At 35.8% G+C, this 20,932-nt stretch overlaps 1 protein-coding gene across 4 annotated transcripts in view; it reads right to left on the reverse strand.

The window, feature by feature from the left end:
• The window catches only part of Mettl8 (methyltransferase 8, tRNA N3-cytidine), a 142,561-nt gene that overhangs the window by 108,969 nt on the left and 12,660 nt on the right, over positions 1-20,932 (reverse strand). For all 4 annotated transcript variants that reach the window (XM_063259271.1, XM_063259269.1, XM_013142629.3 and 1 more), the window contains one exon: positions 2,666-2,820. In XM_063259271.1, coding sequence (XP_063115341.1) covers positions 2,666-2,808 — 143 coding nt within the window. In that variant the 5' untranslated portion in view covers positions 2,809-2,820. The remainder of the gene's footprint in view (positions 1-2,665; positions 2,821-20,932) is intronic.

Raw genomic sequence — 20,932 nt, forward strand, 5'->3', positions numbered from 1 at the left:
AAAATAAAACTCTCTAAGTAGAGGCTGAACAGAAACATTAACTGTAGATAACCTTTCGCTTTTGCAGTAGGAACTGAACCAGGGCCTCTATCCTAAGCTACATCCCCAGCCCTTTTAATTATTTTTTTACTTTGAGACAGGATCTCACTAAGTTGCTCAGACTGGGCTAGAACTTGTAATCCTCTTGCCTCAGTCTCTCAGAGTGCTGGGATTACAGGCATGTACCACCACATCTGGTGTTCTACAGATAATTCCTAGTAACATCTCTGAGAAAAAAACTGACATGTACTTTTCTATAAACATCCTTTTAAAAATCTATTTCAGCAAGAGAAGAAATATTACTCTTAAATATAAAGAAGAAAATGAGTACTTTTAGAACTTTGGAAGGAGTTAATGAACTTAAAAATCTTTGTAACAAATTTTCTCTTTAAGAAAAAAAGGAAAGGAGAAAAAAAAAAAACAAATCAGGATGTCTGAGCAAATGATGTGAAGCAACCACTTTGCTTTCCCCTTGGAGGATACTGTTTTTACTGTTATTATTACAGCAGGTATGTGCCAAGGGACAGTGGTCACAAGAAGATTCCAGATTCCAGTGGTCCTCATACAGGCTGGAAAGCCCTTGGAGAGCAGGCGATGAAGGAGGATGGCTGTCTAGACAAGATCATGGTTTTTCGACCCATGATGAATAGAGCTCTAAAGGTCCTCTGGGCTACTAGAGCATAAGGAGACAAGGGAAAAGAAAAGGAAGTAGAGCTATTGATGTGCAGGCCTCTATCCCATGATTCAGGGCAGATTTGCTCTTTTAAACATTGAGATCTCATAGTAAAACTTCACCTGAAGAAATTTCTGCTGCTAAAACAAAGTCTGAAAGTCAGTGATTACATCAAGAGTTCCTAAACTTGGCTGCTCAAGAGAATTACCCAAAGCTTTGAAAATTAAAAGCTCTCAGGCCATATCTCTAGACCCACTAAACAGTAACTTCCCACAGGGTTTCCCTGCAGCCTGCTCAAAGCTACTCTTGGGTGTTTGAGAAGCCCAGGACCAAAGAGCCCTTGCTTTCCTGGAGTCTATACCAAGCTAGGACTTAAATCAGTAGGTGAGAGGCTCAGGGAAAAAGAGTGGTGACAGCAGATGGAAAAAAGAACATAGCTAAATCACTAGGGTTAAGGAAGAAAAAATTAGGAGCTTGCTGAGGACCAGAAGTTTCTCTTGAGATTTCATTGTGTGCTAAAGGACCCATTTCCTCACAGCCTGCAGTAACTGTCCAAATTGGTGATTGTTGTCAAAATGATTTACTTTTTTTTTAATTTCAAAAAGTATAATGTGAGCAACATGTATAACTAATTTAAACTTTTCTAGTAGCACAGTGATGAGGAAAAATTTATTTTAATAATGTATTTTAGCCGGGGATTTAGCTCAGTGGCATAACTGCCTGCCTGGGAAGTGTGAGGACATGAGTTCTACCCGCAGTACCAAAAAAAAAAAAAAAAAAAAGTATTTTATTTAGCTCAATATATCCAAAATTTCACCCATTTCAAGATGAAATTCAATACAAAAATTATTTGTGTTTTAGTTTAATAATTTTTTGTATTGTAGCAATCTTCATTCAGACTAACCACATTTTAAGTGATCCAAAACCACATGTGGTTTGTTGCTATAAGACTAATTAATAAAAGATTAATATATTTCTTTTTAAAAATGATACTCTGTTGCAATAAAAACAAAGAGTAAAAGCATCTTCCCCAACCCTGCTCCAAAGCCTAGTTTGATTAAGTTTTGACCATAGATATCATATCTAACTTTCTATCTTCAGCTTTGAACATATTTACCCCTGTATGTTTCCTAGATATTTTTAACAAAAATGTCCTACTCTCAAAGCCTGTTCAACATGTCTACAACTAAATCCACCATCTTTCTTCCAAAATTAAAAAAATTACCTCTTGATTTTTCTTTTCCTATTAGTGACCTCAGTTCAAAACTTCAGAGTCAAGTTTTTCCTTTTTTTTTTTTTTCTACACGAGCAGCAGGCTCTATTTATTTTTCATTCACAATCTCACTGGCCCCCTCTCACTTCTAGTTATCCCTGCTGACCTATTCAGTGCACTGTTATCAATTCATATACCTAATGTTATGTACCATGTGTAGTATCACTTCTCCACAGTGGCTCTAAAATGCCTGGCACATAAACTACTAATACAGAACCACATGCAATGCTGTTCCTCTATCAACATGTTAGCTATATCATTCTAACCTTATCTTTTACCAATCTCTGTAAGAGTGTTTCTTTTTTAGGGGCTGGAGATTTAGCTCAGCGGCATAAGCGCCTGCCCTGCAAGCAGGCAGTCTTGAGTTCGATCCCCGGTACCGATAAAAAGGAAAAGACAAAAAAAAAAAAAAAAACCTGGAAAAAAACCAAAAAGAGTCTTTCTTTTTTAAAGCCTAACTATCCTGATTACTATACTGTTTCATGTAAATGAAAATATGGTACAAAATAAATTTTAAAAAATGAAAATAATACCATAGTGATTATGTATGTGTGTGTACTGGGGATCGAACTCATGACCTTGAGCTTGCCAAGCAGGTGTTTATGTCGCTAAGCTAAATCCCCAGGCCCACAGTGATATTTAATAAACATACAAAATATCAGCCAAAAAAAACCACTTACCACATGTTGTGTTCAAAAACTTTGGCTGGGTCAGTTAAAATCCTTGATCCCAGGGGAGCCACTGGGTGGTTACCACTTTGACATCTGTATGGCACCTTCCTTAGCCTTACACTACAAATATAACTTCTCCAAATCACATTCATCTTAAGCAGTACCTGCAAAATCAAAATGATCAGTTTAAATTGAAGTATACTGTTTAATAATCAAAATTGGTTCTGAAAGGTTAACAATCTGAGAAAGGAGATGGAAACTAAATGTTTCTTAAATGAAAGATGGTCATGAAAGCCAGATGTGGCAGCATGCACATGTATTCTCAGAATTCTGGCTGAGTTGGGAGGATCGTAAGTTTGGGCCCAGCCTGAGTAATGACTTAGTGACACCCTGACTCAAAATAAGAAAAGGGCTGGGGATACAGTTCAATATAAAGGCCCTGGATTCAATCCTCAATATTCAAAGAAAGCAAGAAAGAAAAAAAGATGGGCATGATAGCATGATAGGTTCTCTCCTGAAGAACTTGTGGGCAGGCTAAGTCAGAGAGAAGCAGTATTTAGGATGAGCCCATTGGATAGCATTCTTTACAAATTACAACTTTGATCCATTTTGCTTTGTTAAGTGTTTGCCTTATATTTAGCACATGGCCAAATCAGGTAAGCCCAGAACCTGAATTTTGTGTATTAAAGACAACTGTTTTACAGTTATTTTATTACACTGTTTGGAGAATTCTAAGCAACTTACAAGGAATATTTCATGCCCAGTAGACCAAAAACCCAAGTACAGAGGCAGAACAGGAAAACAAACCTAAAATTCATCTTCATGCTAAACTGAGTAATATGAAAATTAGATAAATAAATGTTATATTGAGACAAAATCCTAGTAATTTTTAAATTATCAATTATATATTTACATATTTAATCAGTAATATGGTTGCAAAATTCAGAATCCATGCTTACATAATTCATGTTTTAATCCCAACTTACAAGATTTACCAGATGACTGGCCCAAATCCATCTCCACTTTGAAAGAGTAACTTTAATATTTAAAGACTAGTCATGTTAATTATGTACTGGTAAATATGTCATTAAAAAATCTTACAGAAAAGTACTAAAAAGAAGCTCTAAAGCTCTAAATTTTCCCAATAAGAATCCACTGTAATAATGTCTGGCATTTCAAGTTGTTCATTACAACATTCAGCTGAATGCTGTAGGCTGTCAGAAACAAGTATTAGAAGTTATGTGTACATACCATGAATTAGAACTACTGATGGTTCTGTTAGGCATACTGCATTTCCTTTTACCACCTTACAAAAATGAATGGGCTTTAAGACTGTGAATTGCAAAACAAACCTCAGAATGTTCAAAACATTTTGCTGGGCTTTTAAATATAAAATTCAAGATTTTTCCTTTAGAAGTAAAGGAAGGGAGGTGAGTGATACCAAAAGGACTGCCATGGTTCCATTTAAATGTGACTAATGTGAGAAATGAATCATTTAATAGCACAAATGCTCCTGTTTCTTGTGTTTTCCCTTCTTCAGGAAAGGAAGCTCTTCGGTGGAGCAAATGAAATGCCCCACCTACCACTACCTTTCCCCTGATGTGCCTTTGTTTTTTTCGCTTGTCAGTATTCCACATAAGACTAACAAAACCCTACGTGCAAAGTTATTTTTAGATTTCTTTCCACACTGAATATTATTCATAAAATGTTCTGTATGCTGAAGAGTAGAAACTGATTACACTGAAAAGAGGAAATTCATGCTTGAAAGTATAAAATAATGTAAATGTTTCTCACCCAGGAAAGCCAAATTGAAATAAAATTTCAATCCTTCAAATAATCATGTGATACTTATCTCCATCTATCCATGTATAAAAAAGGAAAAGAGAAAAAAAATGAGTTTTCCTCACTATAAATGACCAAGGATCTCTGTGGACTGTCAAAGACAAAGCTATATAACCAGAGTTATATATATATATATATATATATATATATATATATATATATATATATATATGAAAGTCACAGAAGTGTATGTCATGCAGACTGCGAGCATCAGAGACAGCACTGTATGGTCAGGGCCCAACATCTAGCAGTTTCCTTAACTAGGCAGCTGCTTCTGTAGTTAAACAAACATCTTTATATGTTTATTTATCATCTGTAACAGTCATTGTTAAGGCTTGTGTCTAGACATCTCCAAAGTCTCATGTACTCATAGGTGGATTTTTTTTAGAGCTGGCTGAATCTAGTCATGATTGATTCACAGTGCAATGCTAGAATTAAGGGTGGGTGATTAGTAAATCAGTTTCCTGATTGGATTGGCACTACCCTAATCCTGGTAGCCTGGATACAGCACAAGGGACATAAAGAGGCTTGTCCTGCCCCTCACTTGCTTGCTTTGCTACCTGTGTCTGCCATGAATTGTTTCTCCTTTGCAATGCCTGTCTGCTATGCCTGAACCCAACCAATTATATATTGAAATCTCTACAAACTTAGCTCAATAAAATTTTCTCCCTTTAACTAATTGGGTGTCATTACTATGTCTCGGCAATGAGAGAAAAGTAATTAAGATAGTCACACACAGTGGTTTGTTGCTATTCATTTTTTATTATATGAAGATATAATGTTTATTTAATTGAACATATAACACAGATAAATACATAACAAAATTATGCAAATACCTTCTCAACTAAATGGAAACTTCCGGAGGCAGTACCAAGCTGCTCATGAATTGTTTGTGTGATTACATAAAAAGTGGTACTTGTCTGACATAAACTTAATTGGAAAAAATTACTTCATATTTTCCAAGATGATTCCTAAGATTCTTGCACTGACAAAAAGGAAGACGGAAGAGTGTGATAGTGTATAGGCAGCTATCCTGTTATATTGTATATAATATTTTATAAACGTGTTTCATGTTATACCAGTTTAAGACTTTCTAGGTCATGGTTCCATTTTGAGGGGGGAAAAAAAAGAAAGAAGGCCTGGACCAGACCTAAAATGGAGTTCTGGAAATAAAAGCTGGTTTCTGGCACCATTTCCTTTATGTTCTCATTCTCTCTTTTTCCCTTCCTCCCTCCATCTCTGTCTCTCTCTATATATATCTCTCTCTCTGGGGTCTGAACCCAGGGGTACTCCATCACTGAGTCCTTTTTTATTTTAAGACAATCTTGCTTAATTGATCAAGCTGGCTGTGAATTTGTAATCCTCTTGCCTCAGCCTCCTGAGTAGTTGAGACTTTAAATGAGTACTTAAAGCTGTATCCTCTCTTAAAATTTCTTTTGGTATATTTTAAATTTGCATATTTAAACATTAAGATATTGTTTGCATAATAAAACTATAGAAATTTTTATTTGAAATAACAGAAAAAGTTATAGTTCAAAACATTTCATTTGTTCAAAAGAAGGCAAGAAAAAACAGAGGAATTAAAAATAGATGGTATTAAAAAATGAAACACCGAGACTGAGGCAGGAACTTAGGTCATGCCAGTCAGATGGTCAAGTGGGCATGACCTGTTAATCACAGAAATCCAAGACACATGCGCAGGAAAACACTTCCAAGCCTGCGCCTGGGAAAAACTGAAAAGTGCTATCTTCAGTTCTTTTGGCACAAAGGCAAGCAGGTTTTTGATGGGACAGCCTAGATGGCATCTTTTTCTCTAACCATTAGTAAATATTTTGTTTTGTTTTGTTTTGTTTGGTACCGGGGATCAAACTCATGACCTTGCGCGATTGCCAGATAGGTGCTTATGCCACTGAGCTAAATCCTAGGCCCCAATCATTAGTAAATGTAAACTCTCACTACATTGTGTGTTTCCCGTCCAGTTCAAAGAACAGGACGTCCAGTTCAGGACAATAAGGAAAACCCTCTAGAAGTTCACTGCACTCCAGAACCATAGTAACAAGATGGCACTTTATTTATTGCAGTACTGGAGCTCAAACCCAGAACTGCTTAAATGCTAAACAAGCACTCTACCACTGAGCTACATCCCCAGGTCCATGATGGCATATTTAAACCCAATCATATCAAAATTATTACATGTAGATGGATTTTGATTAAAAGGCGAAGTTTATCAATCTGGATTAAAAAGCAAGACCTTACAATTTAATGTTTCTAAGACACACATTTTAAGTATACAGATTCAAATACATTAAAAAGAAAAAGATACATTGCAAACCCTGCATGAGAAAGCTGATGGATCTACATCATTAGACAAAGTAGACTTTAAGCAAAAGACCATTACACAGATAGAGAGGGACATTTAAAAATGGTAAGATCCATATCACTATGCTTTTTTTGAGACATGGTCTCACTATGTAATTCAGGTTGGCCTTGAACTATGTAGCAAAGGTTGTCTCAAATGCAGAGCTATCCTCTTGCCTCAGTCTCTCAAGTGCTGGGATTACAGGCTGTTATGCCTTTTAGATAACAGCCAATTCAGTGAGGGGCCATACTAATCACTAAAAATGTGCATAATCTAATAATAAACCTTCAAAATCCATGAAGCAAGAATAGATGGGACTTTCTAAAATGAAGAAGCAGTGATTCATATTTCAACAGCCTCCTTTCAGTAAAAACAGAACAATAATAATTAACAAGTGATCACAGAAATCAGTAAGGAAAAATACTATCAATCTGACATAAAAGATACAGAAAGAACACTATGCCTACTATCAGCAAATTACACATTCTCTTCAAGTGCACGTGGAACATTCACCTAGGCAGGCCATATATGCTGTTCTCTACAACAATGTCAAAAAATTCCAAAGTATTGAAAACATTCAGAAAGTTTTCTGCAATAATACTAAATGCAAATATGTTTCGTGAAATACCTCTTATTAACAATATCATATCTTATCTCCATTGTTTTGCTGAAATCTACTTTGTCTACAATGAACATAGCTCTACCAGCTGAAATGCAAAGTGGCATACGGTGTATCTTATTATAAATTTTGAATATATTTGTGTGTTAACATTTAAAGTGATTCTCTTATAGGCAATATATTGTTGACCTTGGATTTTTAGTCCAAACTTAAATTAAAAGGTATCAAGAAAAAATCCCAAATATTTAGAAATTGACAACATGCTTTTAAGTAATCTAGGTGAACAATATGCTTTTAAGTAATCCAGGATTCAAAGACTAAATCTTAAGGAAAAAGTTAAAAATATGTTGAATACTGAAATCTCAAAATATCAAAATTTGTGAAATGCAACTGAAGCAGCACCTCAAACAGGGGCATCCAAACTGCAGGTCATCTTTTTGTTTTTTAATTTTGGCAGTGCTGTGAATCAAACCCTGGGACTTATAGATGCTTGATGAATAATCTACCTCTAAAGTACATTCTGAGCCCAGGAAAATAATCTTAACTCTCTTTAAACTATGGATAAGTCTTAAAGCAGTATGTGAAGTCTGTCATAAAAGGGCAAACATCCTATGATTCTTCTTATATGAGATTCCTGAGAAGTCAAATTCATAAGACAGAAGGAAAGGTGGTGGTTGCCAGAGAGGATAATGGACAATAAAGTGTTTAATTATTCTAGGGTGGGGAAGAGAAATCAGGAGATGCAAATTAAAGGATACAGAGTTACATATAGATACATAGAACAAACAATCTAGAGATTAATGTACAAATGAGGGCTATTGTCAATATCATTGTATTGTACTTAGAATGCTTGCTTAAAAATGTAGGTGCTCTTGCCACAAATAATGGATATGTTAATTTGCTTGACTGTAATAACCATTTCACTATGTATATATAGTGATATCAAAATGTTCTGTTATACAATTACAATATATAAAAATTTTAAAAAAGAAGCTGGACCAAAAAAGTGAAAAGAAAAAATAGTGACACATTTTTGTTAGGGAAGATAAAAAACTTCTGGAGATGGATGATGTTAATATTTGCACAGCAATGTGAATATACTTACTGCTACTGAACTGTATACTTAAAAAAGACTGAAATGGTAAATTTTATGTTATGTACATTTTACAACAAAAACACAAAATAACAGAAAACTATAGACTCATTGTCCTCACACGTTTTACCAAACATTTAAAAAAAGAAAAAGAAAGAAAAGCAATACCAATCTTACCCAATTTTAAAAAGAGAAGAAGGAACATTTCTCATCTTGTTTTATGAGGCCAGTATAACTGCCCTAAGTAGTACGTTTATGAGAAATAAAAGTTTGAATATTGACTACTTTCTTACATTGCAGTTTTCACATAAGCTTAGTGCTTCCCACTCAATTTTAAGTTATCAAGTGTTTATCAGGGATAAAATGAGGATACCGAAGGGAAGAAATATGTAAGAGCTTTCTAGGCACGTCTTGGTATACTTTTATTAAAGCTGATAGTGTCACACACCACACAGCAATGTCTCAGTTAGCGATGAACCATATACAACAGTAAGATTATAGTGGAGTGGAAGAATTCCTGTGCCAACTATTTTTATCAAATCTTTTCTATGTTTACATACACAAATATTTAGTATTATGTTACAACTGCCCAATCTTATCAGTTACAATAACATTATCTATATATACTACACTTACTAAATAGATAAGTATATATAGTTACTCTATCATATAGACTATATACTTACTCTCTATATATACTTTACTACTATATAGGACCAGTGGGCCATAATTTAGTATACCTAAATTATAATAGGCTACACCATCTAGATTTGTGTAAGTACATTCTGTGATGTGGCACATCAGCAAAATTGCCTAAGAACACATTTCTTAAAACATATCTCCATTGTTAAATGACATATAACTGTATTTACAGTGTATTACTCTAGAGCAGAAAAATATTAAGGCAATAAATTTCCACAAATTCTAGTGAGCTGTTTGAGTTTTTATTTACTGTTGGAAGCATCTGCAATTGTGGTCCTGACCCTTTACTTAGCTCTAACTGATTCTGCCAATCTAATTCTAGAGGACGTAATCAAGTGGTAGTTCTTTTACTTCTTTTGCCCACTTTGAGCTCACCATTCTAGAATGGTTTTTCCTTTTGAACCCTGTAAAGACCCAAAAGAAACAGAATGAAAATGACTTTAGGGCCATGACTCTCTCAGATCTCTGTGCTGAGACTCAATCATGAATAGTCAATTGGCTGAAGCAGTCAGTAAGGAACAGACCAGGAAAGGAACTGAGGTTCACACAAGTATCAGATTGACAGACTGTGATTATCAATAGAATTTAGTATGCTACCAAGTATATAGAGGTACACTGTGAAGAGCTGACAAACTTTCTGCCAGCCTAGATACAGGTACATGTGTGCCTTACTTACTATGCAAAGAAAGAACAAATGTATAAAATGACTTGGATTCATTATATGGCATGATAAGCCAAGGAGAATATGATTTTAATACTTACCAGTTTTCAAGGCCAACCACCATCACACTGAACTCAGCAGCACAGATGTCCTAATCAGAAAGATGACCTGTGGGGAACAGAGCTCTGCCCCAGATCCAGATTTTTGGCAATATGTTTCATCCTCTACCAAAATGGAGCCTTTTTCACACATCCTCCTGATCCCTCCAACTGATAATCATATATTCTACTAGAATAGGTGTAGTAGATGATACATACATGGAAAAATAAGTCTTCAATAACTACAGTTTATTTTTGTGGAGCAGTATTTTCTAGTACTTTTTTTTTTTTTAAATAAAAGGAGCATTTTAGTTAAAAGAAATACTCCATTGCATACCTTTGGCTTGCCAGACAGGAATATGCTGCTGAGCTATATTCCTGGCCCTCCATTATATACTTGAAAATGGAAAACATATTTTAGGAAGTAAAGTAACAATTTTATTTAGTTTTCATAGAAACTTTGATTTTTAAGAAAGGTATTCACTATTTTGTGAAGTCCTGGTCCCTGATACCTTTGTGTGACTGATCCCAGAACCTTTATGGATACCATACTTGAATACAGGAATGTTCAAGTACTTTATATAAAATGGAGCAGGATTTGTGTTCTGTACATCCTCGTCTATATTTTATATCTCTAGATAAGTCATATAACTTATAATACAATATAAATGCTACGGAATTTAAATGCTATAGAAAAATACTTGTGGTACAAAAGAACAAAGTAAATTCACATGCTTAAGGTCACTCAACTAAAATTCAATGAGGCTTTGATTGAATCCAAGCAGTCTAACTGGAAAACACATGTTCTCCTCCCAAGCCCTCCACTCTCCTCTTTTCTTTGTTGCTGTTAACCAACTATTATATATTATATGCTAAATTCACCTACATACAATTAACCCATTTGTTATCTACAGTTGTACACCACATACACAAGAAAAGATCACAGCAGTGATTCTTCAGTTTTGACCTGAGTTACTAATGTAATGCAACTGATTTAACACAGATGATTCAAGGAGGCCTCAAATTCCTTCTTTCTCTTTCTCTCAGCTGTTTATTCTCTTGGGGCATCATCAAACAGCAAACAATATCACTGGAAGACACTGGCCCCAGATTAGAAGAGCACAGTCATTTTCTTTCTAGTATTCAAATCTCAAAATACAGATAAAGGGCTCTTGCATCACCTAGATAATGTAACACTTTTTAACACCCAGTTCTTTTCACTAGGCTCTTTTTACACGCTGAGGAGCAGAGATAAAAAAAAAGGACTTCTTTGCTTCCCTTGCCATTTAAGCTTGATCCTAAGATTGCTTTCTTACATTTCAATATTCTAGAGGAGCACCAAAGAACTAGAGCAAGCAGTACTGCTGTTTGTGCAAGTTTATAATGATTATCCTTGGAGCATTCTGCTGGCTCTGGGCATAAACTATTTGAAAGACTCCCCAAGAATGATTCCTGGTTGTCTAAACCCACTGAAGCCCCAGGGAGAGAAGCACTGTTAATCATTTGCTAAATGTCTGCCTACCAAGTAAAAGTTAACTGCCCCTTCAATGTTTCCTGATTTAGAAAATTCTTTAAATCGATAAATTAGTGAGATACTCCTGTCTTTAGCTTTGTAACTGTCAAGCTTTTCTTCTTGGCTGGGAAGCTAGTAAAAGGTTAGGAAAAGCAAACATCTAGATGAAGCTGCATTGAACATTACCCGAGGGGCAAGCATTAATGAGAACAAATTAAAGTGCTATTGTTGTAGTGTTTTGAAGAGTGAAAGCCGACAGGTAAGAAACACTTAAGTATCAACTACATTGCAGTGAAAACTGAAGCTTCAATTAACCCTGGCAATTTCTGACAACTCCGGGGGGTGACCATCTGTGAGGTAAACAGCTCAGGGAACTCGCATCTTGTTGTAATCTTTCTTTGGATGAGTATAATTTCTGGGTATAAATAAGGTTATTAGCAAGAGCAGAACAACAATAATTACAGTAAGTATTCACAGAGTCTTTTGATCACACTATGACGTCAGTCACTCCACAGCTTCAGAATGGAAAGCTCATATTCAACGGCTGCTCTTCCAGGACAGCCCTGAAAGGAAGGTACGCCATGTGCTAGCTCACACCAAAAAAGAGGTCTGTGGGACTCAAAAGTTTCTTTCAATGGATTTTATGTAAGCCCATCCAAAAACCAAAATATCTGAAGAACACACTATTTTAATTACTCTGAAAGTTGTCTCAATGCACATTACACTAGACCAGGGTGAAATTAGTTTGAACTTATCCTACCAGCATTTCACATATGCCAGTGTAGTAACTTTTGGAGGTACTAACCAAATTTGGTGGGCTGATAAAGGATATTAGGTTGCATTCATACTTTATGTGTGGTCAGTTCTCACAAGTATTGTGAAAAGTTCTCATAGGTGTGATAAACAGATTTCTAGCCTTACCGAGACTTCTGCTTTCATATATATTGTAGAGATCTCTATCTCTAGGTTCACTGTGTGGCAGAAATGCATGTACCCATACTTGAGCCGATATATCAGTTAGGTTGCCCTGACTGAGAAAGGACTATTTAAAAAATTCATGTTATATAATAGGTGTCAGATATGAAAAATTCAAACTATTCATTGGTGAATAAAAATATCCAAATGAATATATTTTCATAAGTTTAAATGAACACAATTCAGGCAGGAAATGTTTACAACATTGTATAAATTCTGTTTTAGAAAACTACATTTTGTTATAACTTGAAAAAAATAAAGGCAAACTGCACCATGAAATATCAGGTAAAGTTTTTACTACCAGACCACAGGCAATACCACACTTTCAAAAAAGGGTCCAGAAAATGAAAAAGAAAATGCACAAGAAAGGTACAATTTCTGTGTAAGAATAGACACACTGAAAAAAAAATTTTTTTTTTTGGTTTTGCTTTGTTTTCTTTTGAGACAGGGTCTCACTGGCAAGCTAAAATTTTTTGCTGGCCATGGTAACACAAATCAGTAACCCTATCATTCAGGAGGCTGAGACAGAAGGATCACTATGAGTTCGAAGCCAGTCTGAGGTATATAGTGAGTTCAAGCCTGGCTTGATCTCTACAATGAAGTCCTATCTCTAACTAACTAAATAAATGGACAGTTGTAAGGGAGCATTAAAAAATTCAACAGAAATATGGACAGTGAATAGTGCAGGAAATGTATGATAAAAGTGATATAAACTGCATTAGCACAAGATAAATGAATGACTAAATCTACGTGAGTATTCACAGACACTTCCTGGTAAAGGTAGCTTCTATGCTGGGTGAAGAATGACTGAATGAATAGGAATATTCCAAGGAGGTAAAAGTGAAAGCCAAGGCAGTTCAGGCAGAAGGACTAGTACAATTAAAAACAAAGAGGTGTGAAAGCACATGGGATGTTCACAGAATTAAAAAGTAACTTGGAAAAAGGTGCTGACCTAAGTAACTCTGGATATGAAAAGAGTCTCTAAGACAAAAGGCAATAAGCTCTGCGCTCTGACAAAATGATGCTATTAATTTTGAAACCACTATGTAAGTGAACTGAAACTGAGCAACTAGTAAATAGATGGCAAATGGCAGACCCAGGTTTCTCATGGTTGAAGTGGGAGGTTCCAGACAAGTGAGGGGAAAAGGCTATAATAATGCTCATGGTAAATGATGAGGGTTTCAGTCATCAGCATGAACTTATATTCAGCTCCATATAATGAAGATCTTTCGTATCAAAACATATATATAGACACACACACACACACACATACACACACACACACACACACACATACACACTTGCACACACACACCCGGTTTGGCATATGCACATCTATTTCCTTATCCTGGCACCTGTGAGGGCCTAAAAGCTACTACACCCCAGTAGCAACAAGCCACAGAGCCCCAGATCTTAGTTTCTAACACCACTCTTTAATTACAAGGAAACAGATTCTTATTCATAGAAAATGACCTACAGTCAGTAAGAGTACAATAAGAGTATGTCAAAAGAGTGCAGGAGTCAGCTCAAAAAGCTCCCAATGGCAAAAGGTAGAACATTTTAAGCAACAAAATAAGAAGCAGTTTTGATTTACAATTCAAAGTATAAAACATATACGTATGTACAATACTGATTTAAACAACTGAATAAACAAATAAATGGGGGAAGAGATAAATCTTCCCTTAAAAGTAAAATTCCAAATAATTAATACAGATTTTCCATTGAACAAAACACCAATGAATAGGACCCTTCATTACACAGTGACTTTCCTCTAAAGAACAAGTATGGAAAAGGGAGAACGAAAATAACTCTGTAGTAAAGAAACTTGAAATATACTTCCTCAGCCAAGTGATCAAGGTTAACATCAGCAAAGACAGGTCATGTTGATGGCATGTACTTGATATACGAATGGCACTTTATGTTTTTCTTTGTCAAGCTCCACAGCCCCAGTCTAATCATAAGAAAAACATCAGTAAACTCTTAATTGAGAGACATTCTGTAAAATTCCTGGCTAGTTTTCTTCAAAATTGTCAAGGTTATGAGAAACAAAGTATGTCCTAGAAACTCTAGAGCCAAGAGAAATCTATTAAGATATGATAACATATTTTGAAAGTTGTATTGGTCAACTCAGGCTGCCATAACAAAGTATCATTGACTGGGTGACTTTAAAATATAAATTCATTTTTTCATAGGTCTGGAGGCTAGAAGCCCCAGATCAAGATGCAGGCTGATGTAATTCCTGAAGAGGAATTTCTTCCTGTCTTCTCACGTGTCCTCACCAAGCCTTTGCTTTGGACACTCAAGAAAAAGAAAAGGAACATTAGAGAGAAGGAGAGTGATCTCAGAGTCTTTTTCTTTTCTTGCAAGGACAATAGTTCTACTGAATTTAGGGCCCCATCCTTGTGACTTTCCTTAATCTTTATTATCACCATAAAGGCCTCATCTCCAGTCACATGGGGTGCTGAGTCTTCAACATATGAATTTTGAGGAGACATACTGCAGTCTATAACAAAAACCAACTTTAAGCCATGAGCAAGCTGGTTTTAGGATGGCATGGTACAAATTTAGGGTTAAAGCCAACTATGAGGAAGGGAAACTGCCAGACAGTAGAAATTTATGTTCCACTTTTAAATAGTTGAATTACACATCATTTGAACATAGTTCCACCTTTGTTTTGTTGTCATTGTTATTGACCAATATATTTACTTAACTATTTAAGCCAGTCTGAGTTTTCTGTTACCAATGGCCAAAAGTAACCTAGCAGATAAAGTAGCTCTAAACTTTCTCTACTGCCTGGTGAGTTGGGAGCAAAACACTTGGTTTAATAAGGATTAGGCCTAAGCTTGTGGGATAAAAAGTGATGATAATTTAGGATGATAGAATTGACGGAGAATTTAGACAACAATCATGAAACAAGCCCATGTTGACTGGAAACAAGGACTGTGGCTGTGATAGAATTCTTGTCCAGCATGCTTAAGGCCCTGGGTTCAATCCCTAGCACTGGAAAAAAAAAAAAGACCCGTAAAACCCCCTTTCCCCACCAAAAAAAGGAAGAGGAAAGTAGAAAGAACTGGGTGGGCTGATGGACTTGATGTGACTTAAATCTGGGTTTAATAGAAACATGGGGAAGGAAAGAGACAGGAGGTACTGATTAGTTATTAGGCCATCTGACTTTGTTAGCCCATGTCTCCTAGTAACAAAAACAGTAACACTGTAAAAATGAGAAAGAAATACTGCTTTGAATTAGGTTCTTACAGTGTGGCTGAAGCTACAAGGCCACAAATACCTATAAAAGAGAACATTTTGGCATTGTCAAATGCTGAAACATTAAGACCTCATTTGGTCTTTCAAAGGTTAAGGTTCCCTTGTTCTTCCAGAACAGTGTCCCACTGGGCACATCTCCTAGAACAGGGTTTGGTAAACTAAGGCAGTTTTAAAATTGTGCTTCTATTATGATAATAACCTAAAAATGAAATCAATAGGAGTACATGTATAACTGCTACTTGGTTTCACTGCCTGCGTTTGCATTTATGATCTTGTTGGCAACAAGCGGCACAGATGTAATATGTAAATGATTCATCTGAGTATACAGCACTCTGTAAAAAAATTCTGCAGTATTCTGAATAGAGAAAAGCAATGAGGGAATTGGCAGACACATTGCACACAACAGCACAGATGGGCTGAAGTCAAAAGAACCTGTGTGGTGATGGTCATTGCCTTGCTTATAATGAGATTAGCAATTTAGCTTCAGTAAAACATCAGCAGTCACACTATAATGCTGTTAGTTTGAGCTGTATTGGCTTTTGTGGTTGTATTTGTATTTATTTTGATTTTATGGTTAAACAGGAGCTCTATGCACAAAAAGCTTACGCCTGTGTTTATAAGCAATACAGTAAACACATTTTAAGTCAACCCAGGGTCTGAGAATTCTTTCTCTTTAAATACAGCCTATTTCTCAACATTGAGAAATGCAGTATTAGAAGAGTCTACTCTAGGGAATTCTATTTTTATTTCTTCTTCATAGCAGAAATACCCCAAATAAGGGCAGAATCTCTTCAATTCCCTTCGGAAAAATAATCTCAGGTAAAGGTAAAAGTTTGAACTAAATTGAATCCAGGACCTTCCACCAGCGTCTTAGTCTGACCACTTCTGGCCTGATACTTAACTGTTAATTTTAATTTCCTCAATAAAATGTGCCTAGTAAGATTATTCCAAATAACAGAAAGCTTCCAGGAGGTAATATATATAACACAGTGCTGGGTTCATGCTACCTGTTCAGTATTGTTATCATTACTCTGGCTCTCCTTACAATTCCCACAGGGCTTTGAGGAAACCACAGGATCTCGCTATCCACTAAAACACTTTTTAACTCCAGCTCATTGCAACTTCCCAAGGAGGTAGAGCACTATGGACTCACATACAAATGGAAATAATTCCTAAGTCACAAATTTTTTTATGAAGAAAATGATACAGCCAGATATAGTGGCAGATGCCTGTAATCCCAGCGTTTCAGACAGCTGAGTTAGAAATGTAGGCAGACTGGGCCCTCAAAGGAGCCAGTGTAGAAGTTCAGATACCTTATGACCACAGCCTGGCACCTCCTGCTGTGGGCCAGATCTCAAGACAAAGCAAATACAAAGATATCCTAAGGACTGATAGTCCAAACAGTTCTCTATCATCCTAAGGAAGTCAGGAGTCAGCATTCCAACCCCCTACAGGAAGTCACTGCTGATAAGCATACTCACTTACTGTATGACTTGCTCTCCCATTTGTTCCTGATTTAATCAATTTTACCTGAGCAGTTAATCTTATTGGTTGACCACAGTTCTGTCTCACCTTATGCCCATCTTGCTAGTTCCCATTTTTCCCCACCTTGAACCCATCTAACCTCATGATTTTTACTCTATAAAGTCCCTAGAAAAGACAGAGATACTGGCAACCAATTAGATCTCCTTCCGTCTCTCAGACAGAAGTTTTCTTTCTCTCAATAAATATGTTCTGCTCTTCACCTCCGTTGTTCCTAAAATGCATTCTTTGATTTTAGAGAACACGAACTTGTACCAAATATATAGTAGGTTGGGAGTTTCATTCCCCTGTAACACCAGCACTTGAAGGCTGAGGCAGGAGGACTGCTGCAAGTTCAAAGCCAGCTTGGACTCCGTAGTGTGAGTTCAAGACAGCCTAAACTACATAGTGAGACTCTGCCTCAAAAAACAAGCAAACTAAAAACTACATAATGCTTTACAAATGTAAAGTGAAATTACTGTTCAATGAATCCTGTAACCCTTTTAAAAGACACCTCTTAAAGGTTGAAAAGGCAAAAATAAACACAATAAAATAAATAATCCTCACTCCACACACACACTTTTGTAACCTGGTGCTGAAGTAGTCAGGACAACTGAAACTGAAAGTAACACCAAGTCTCATATTTCCTGCAACAGTGCAACAGGCAGCAGACAGCAGCAGTGCCCCAATGTTCTACTCCCCACTAATGAATGGCATTGGGTGAAAATTAAGTGGAACAGCTTAGGTGGTAGTCTCACTGTCAAGCAGCCAGGAGAATGATGGCACCTACTTATTTAAAGACTGCTAGGGCTTAACTGAGAGGAAAAGATGCAAAGAGAAGAAAGTGTCTCAGTGGACCCTCTACCATAGCCCAAGCCATAAGCCCTCTCTCTGAATGGAGGCTCCTAGGCTGGAATGCAGGGTAGCTCCTAGGAACAAGGCTGCCCCACCGCGGGCACTGTAACCCTCCTCCACCTCTGTGTGCTACCTAGTGCGGAAGGGAAGCTTCTGCCAGTGAGGTTTCTAGGCAAGGCCTGTAATTGCCTATGGTTAACTTGAAAGGTCACACATAGGATTTCCATCTGGAGCCAGATGTCTTGCCAATCAAAGAGAAAAACAATACAATCATTCTTTATTCAGTACATAATAAGCCTTATCCTGAGAAACCATACAAGCTTTAGTTAAAAAAAAAAATCAATTCACAATTTAGCATTATGAGAGTAGCCCAGTTGGTTGAGTGCTTGCCTGGGGTATGTGAGGCCTTAGGTTCAATCCCCAGCACTGCCAAAAAAAAAAAAAAAAAAAAGAGAGAGAGAGAGAAAAGCCTAAGAACAACAGTGTCACAGCAAGCTGCTTAAAAATAATTGAGACTATTAATTATATTCTTAATCTCCAAGGAATACCTCATGTAGAGAAATCTTAGTAATCCCTAACCTATGAAAGGCCTTATTCCTAAAATCATTTGTAAGACAGTTGTTAGAAGCTCAGAAGCACATTTTCTATAGGAACATTTTAAATGGTAATTAAGATACCAAGCTAGTTCACACATGCCTTTTAAATCCATAATGTGGATGAAAAGAAATGTGTTTGTTTATTTCAAAATGGTCTTAGAAAACTGGCAAATTCCATATTCTCAAATAGCTGAAATACTGCCAATCCATACTGCCTGGGGCAACTAAAATCTTATTTAATACAAAAACAATCTGATTAAATGATGATTCTTTTAAAACAACAACAAAACATAAAACCTGTCACCCATCTCCCTACCACCTGACATCATCATAATGGGTGTATAAGGTAATGCTGTTTAACTAAAAACTAGATCTGTACTCAAAATAAGTATTGTCACCTCAAATAAGTCATCTTAAGATATTACTACTTATTGCAATAATAAACACTTTTGAAATTTCATTTTCAGAAAATATCCTTATAGAAAACTATTATTCTTTTTCATGTCCTCAAGGAAGGCAAATTCTTTGCTTTAGGATAATAGCCTTTGTTTTAAAAATAATTTGTTGTTCTTGTTGCTATAAATGTATAAGCTCCCAACACAACCAGCTTGGAAGATCATATTCATTATGATAATAGTTTCTGGTGTGTTCTGTTTCCTTAAACTGCCTTCAACAGTCATATTTCATAAATCAAGTTCACACAGTACATACTGTAATACCACAAATGATAGTATCCTTACTGCATATTCTATTTTAAAAAGCCAAACTATATGGAAATATGAGCTGAATGTTTTTAAAAAGTGTTCTTTTTCTTTTTAAATAGAAAATATACAGAAGGGTAGAAGCTCCTTCTACAAATACAACAAGAACAATATGAAATACCTAGAAATAAACAGCCAGAAATGTAATGAACTGGTATGAAGAAAGCTATACAACTTGACAAGAGTAACATGGAAGATGATTTTAATAAATAGGAAGACAGCCCAAGCATTTCTGGAGCTGAAGGTTCATTACTGTAAAAAAAAAAAAAAAAATGTTAATTCTTGCCAGAATCATCTATAAAATTAAAGTAATTCCAATCAAAATTCCAAAAATGGTTTTGGGAACTTGATCAAATAAAGAAGAGTTCATCTGAAAGAATAAACATGCGGAAAGTGCCAGGAAAATACTACAGGAAAAAAGAATGATGTTGGTTGTGGTAGGTTGGGGAGCGTATGTTTGCCCTTCCAGACATTACAACACACCATAAAACAAGTAAATCCTGGCCATGCCTCTACATACCAAGATACAGTCAAAGCAAATGCAGAAGAATAGAAAGTTCCCAAACTAGTCAAAATAGGTATAAAAATTCTATTGTAATAAAGCCAGTATTCCAAAAGTTTAGTACTTTAAAGTAAGTAAGTTAGAGATGACCTATTTAAGGAAGTATATTAAGAAAATAGACTACCATTTGGGGAAACAGTGCTATATTTCTATCCCACCCCGAAATAAATCCCAAGTGAATCAAATTTTGTAAACAAGTCACATCTTACTAAGCCTAAAAGTTATAGATGAATTTTCAAAAAAAAAAAAGTAGAAAGACTTTCTTAAACATGATACCAAGCCATAGCTATAAAGAAAAAAAGAAAAGAAACAGACAGCTTATATAAAAATGCATGAAAAAATGTGCTATAAAAGATGATGGAAATATCTGTAAACTATTATAATGTATTATTGTTAATATATAAGGAATGCTTAGAAAATAAGTAGAAGTGATCTAAGTAGGAAATATGTTAATGTCATGAATGACAATTCAAAAAAAGAAATGCTAAAGGTCATGAGACAATTGAAAATGTTTACCCCACTAATAATAAACATATTTTGGCAAGTTTTTGACAAGTCACAGAAGGCAATTTCAAACTGGCTGAAATGACAAAGGAATAATCTCTCTCATAACTAGAAGTTCAGAAGTGTAGCAAGGTCAGTTATGGTTTTATCTGTTGTATGGATCCCAGTTCTGCTATTTCTTGATCTCTTTCTAGCATCAATTTCACCCTAAACCTGGACTTCTGTATCCATTACAAAGTCACTAATGCAGTTCCAGCCATGAAACAAACATGGCAACTTCCAAACGAAGAGAAGGACCAGCTCTTTCTTGTGTTTCTTTTTAGGAATGAGGAAATCTTCTCACACGTTTCC

Source organism: Cavia porcellus, unplaced genomic scaffold (assembly GCF_034190915.1).
Source record: "Cavia porcellus strain 051 isolate PalLab524CR breed Dunkin Hartley unplaced genomic scaffold, mCavPor4.1 scaffold_12, whole genome shotgun sequence".
In the NCBI taxonomy this organism is placed as follows: Eukaryota; Metazoa; Chordata; class Mammalia; order Rodentia; family Caviidae; genus Cavia; species Cavia porcellus.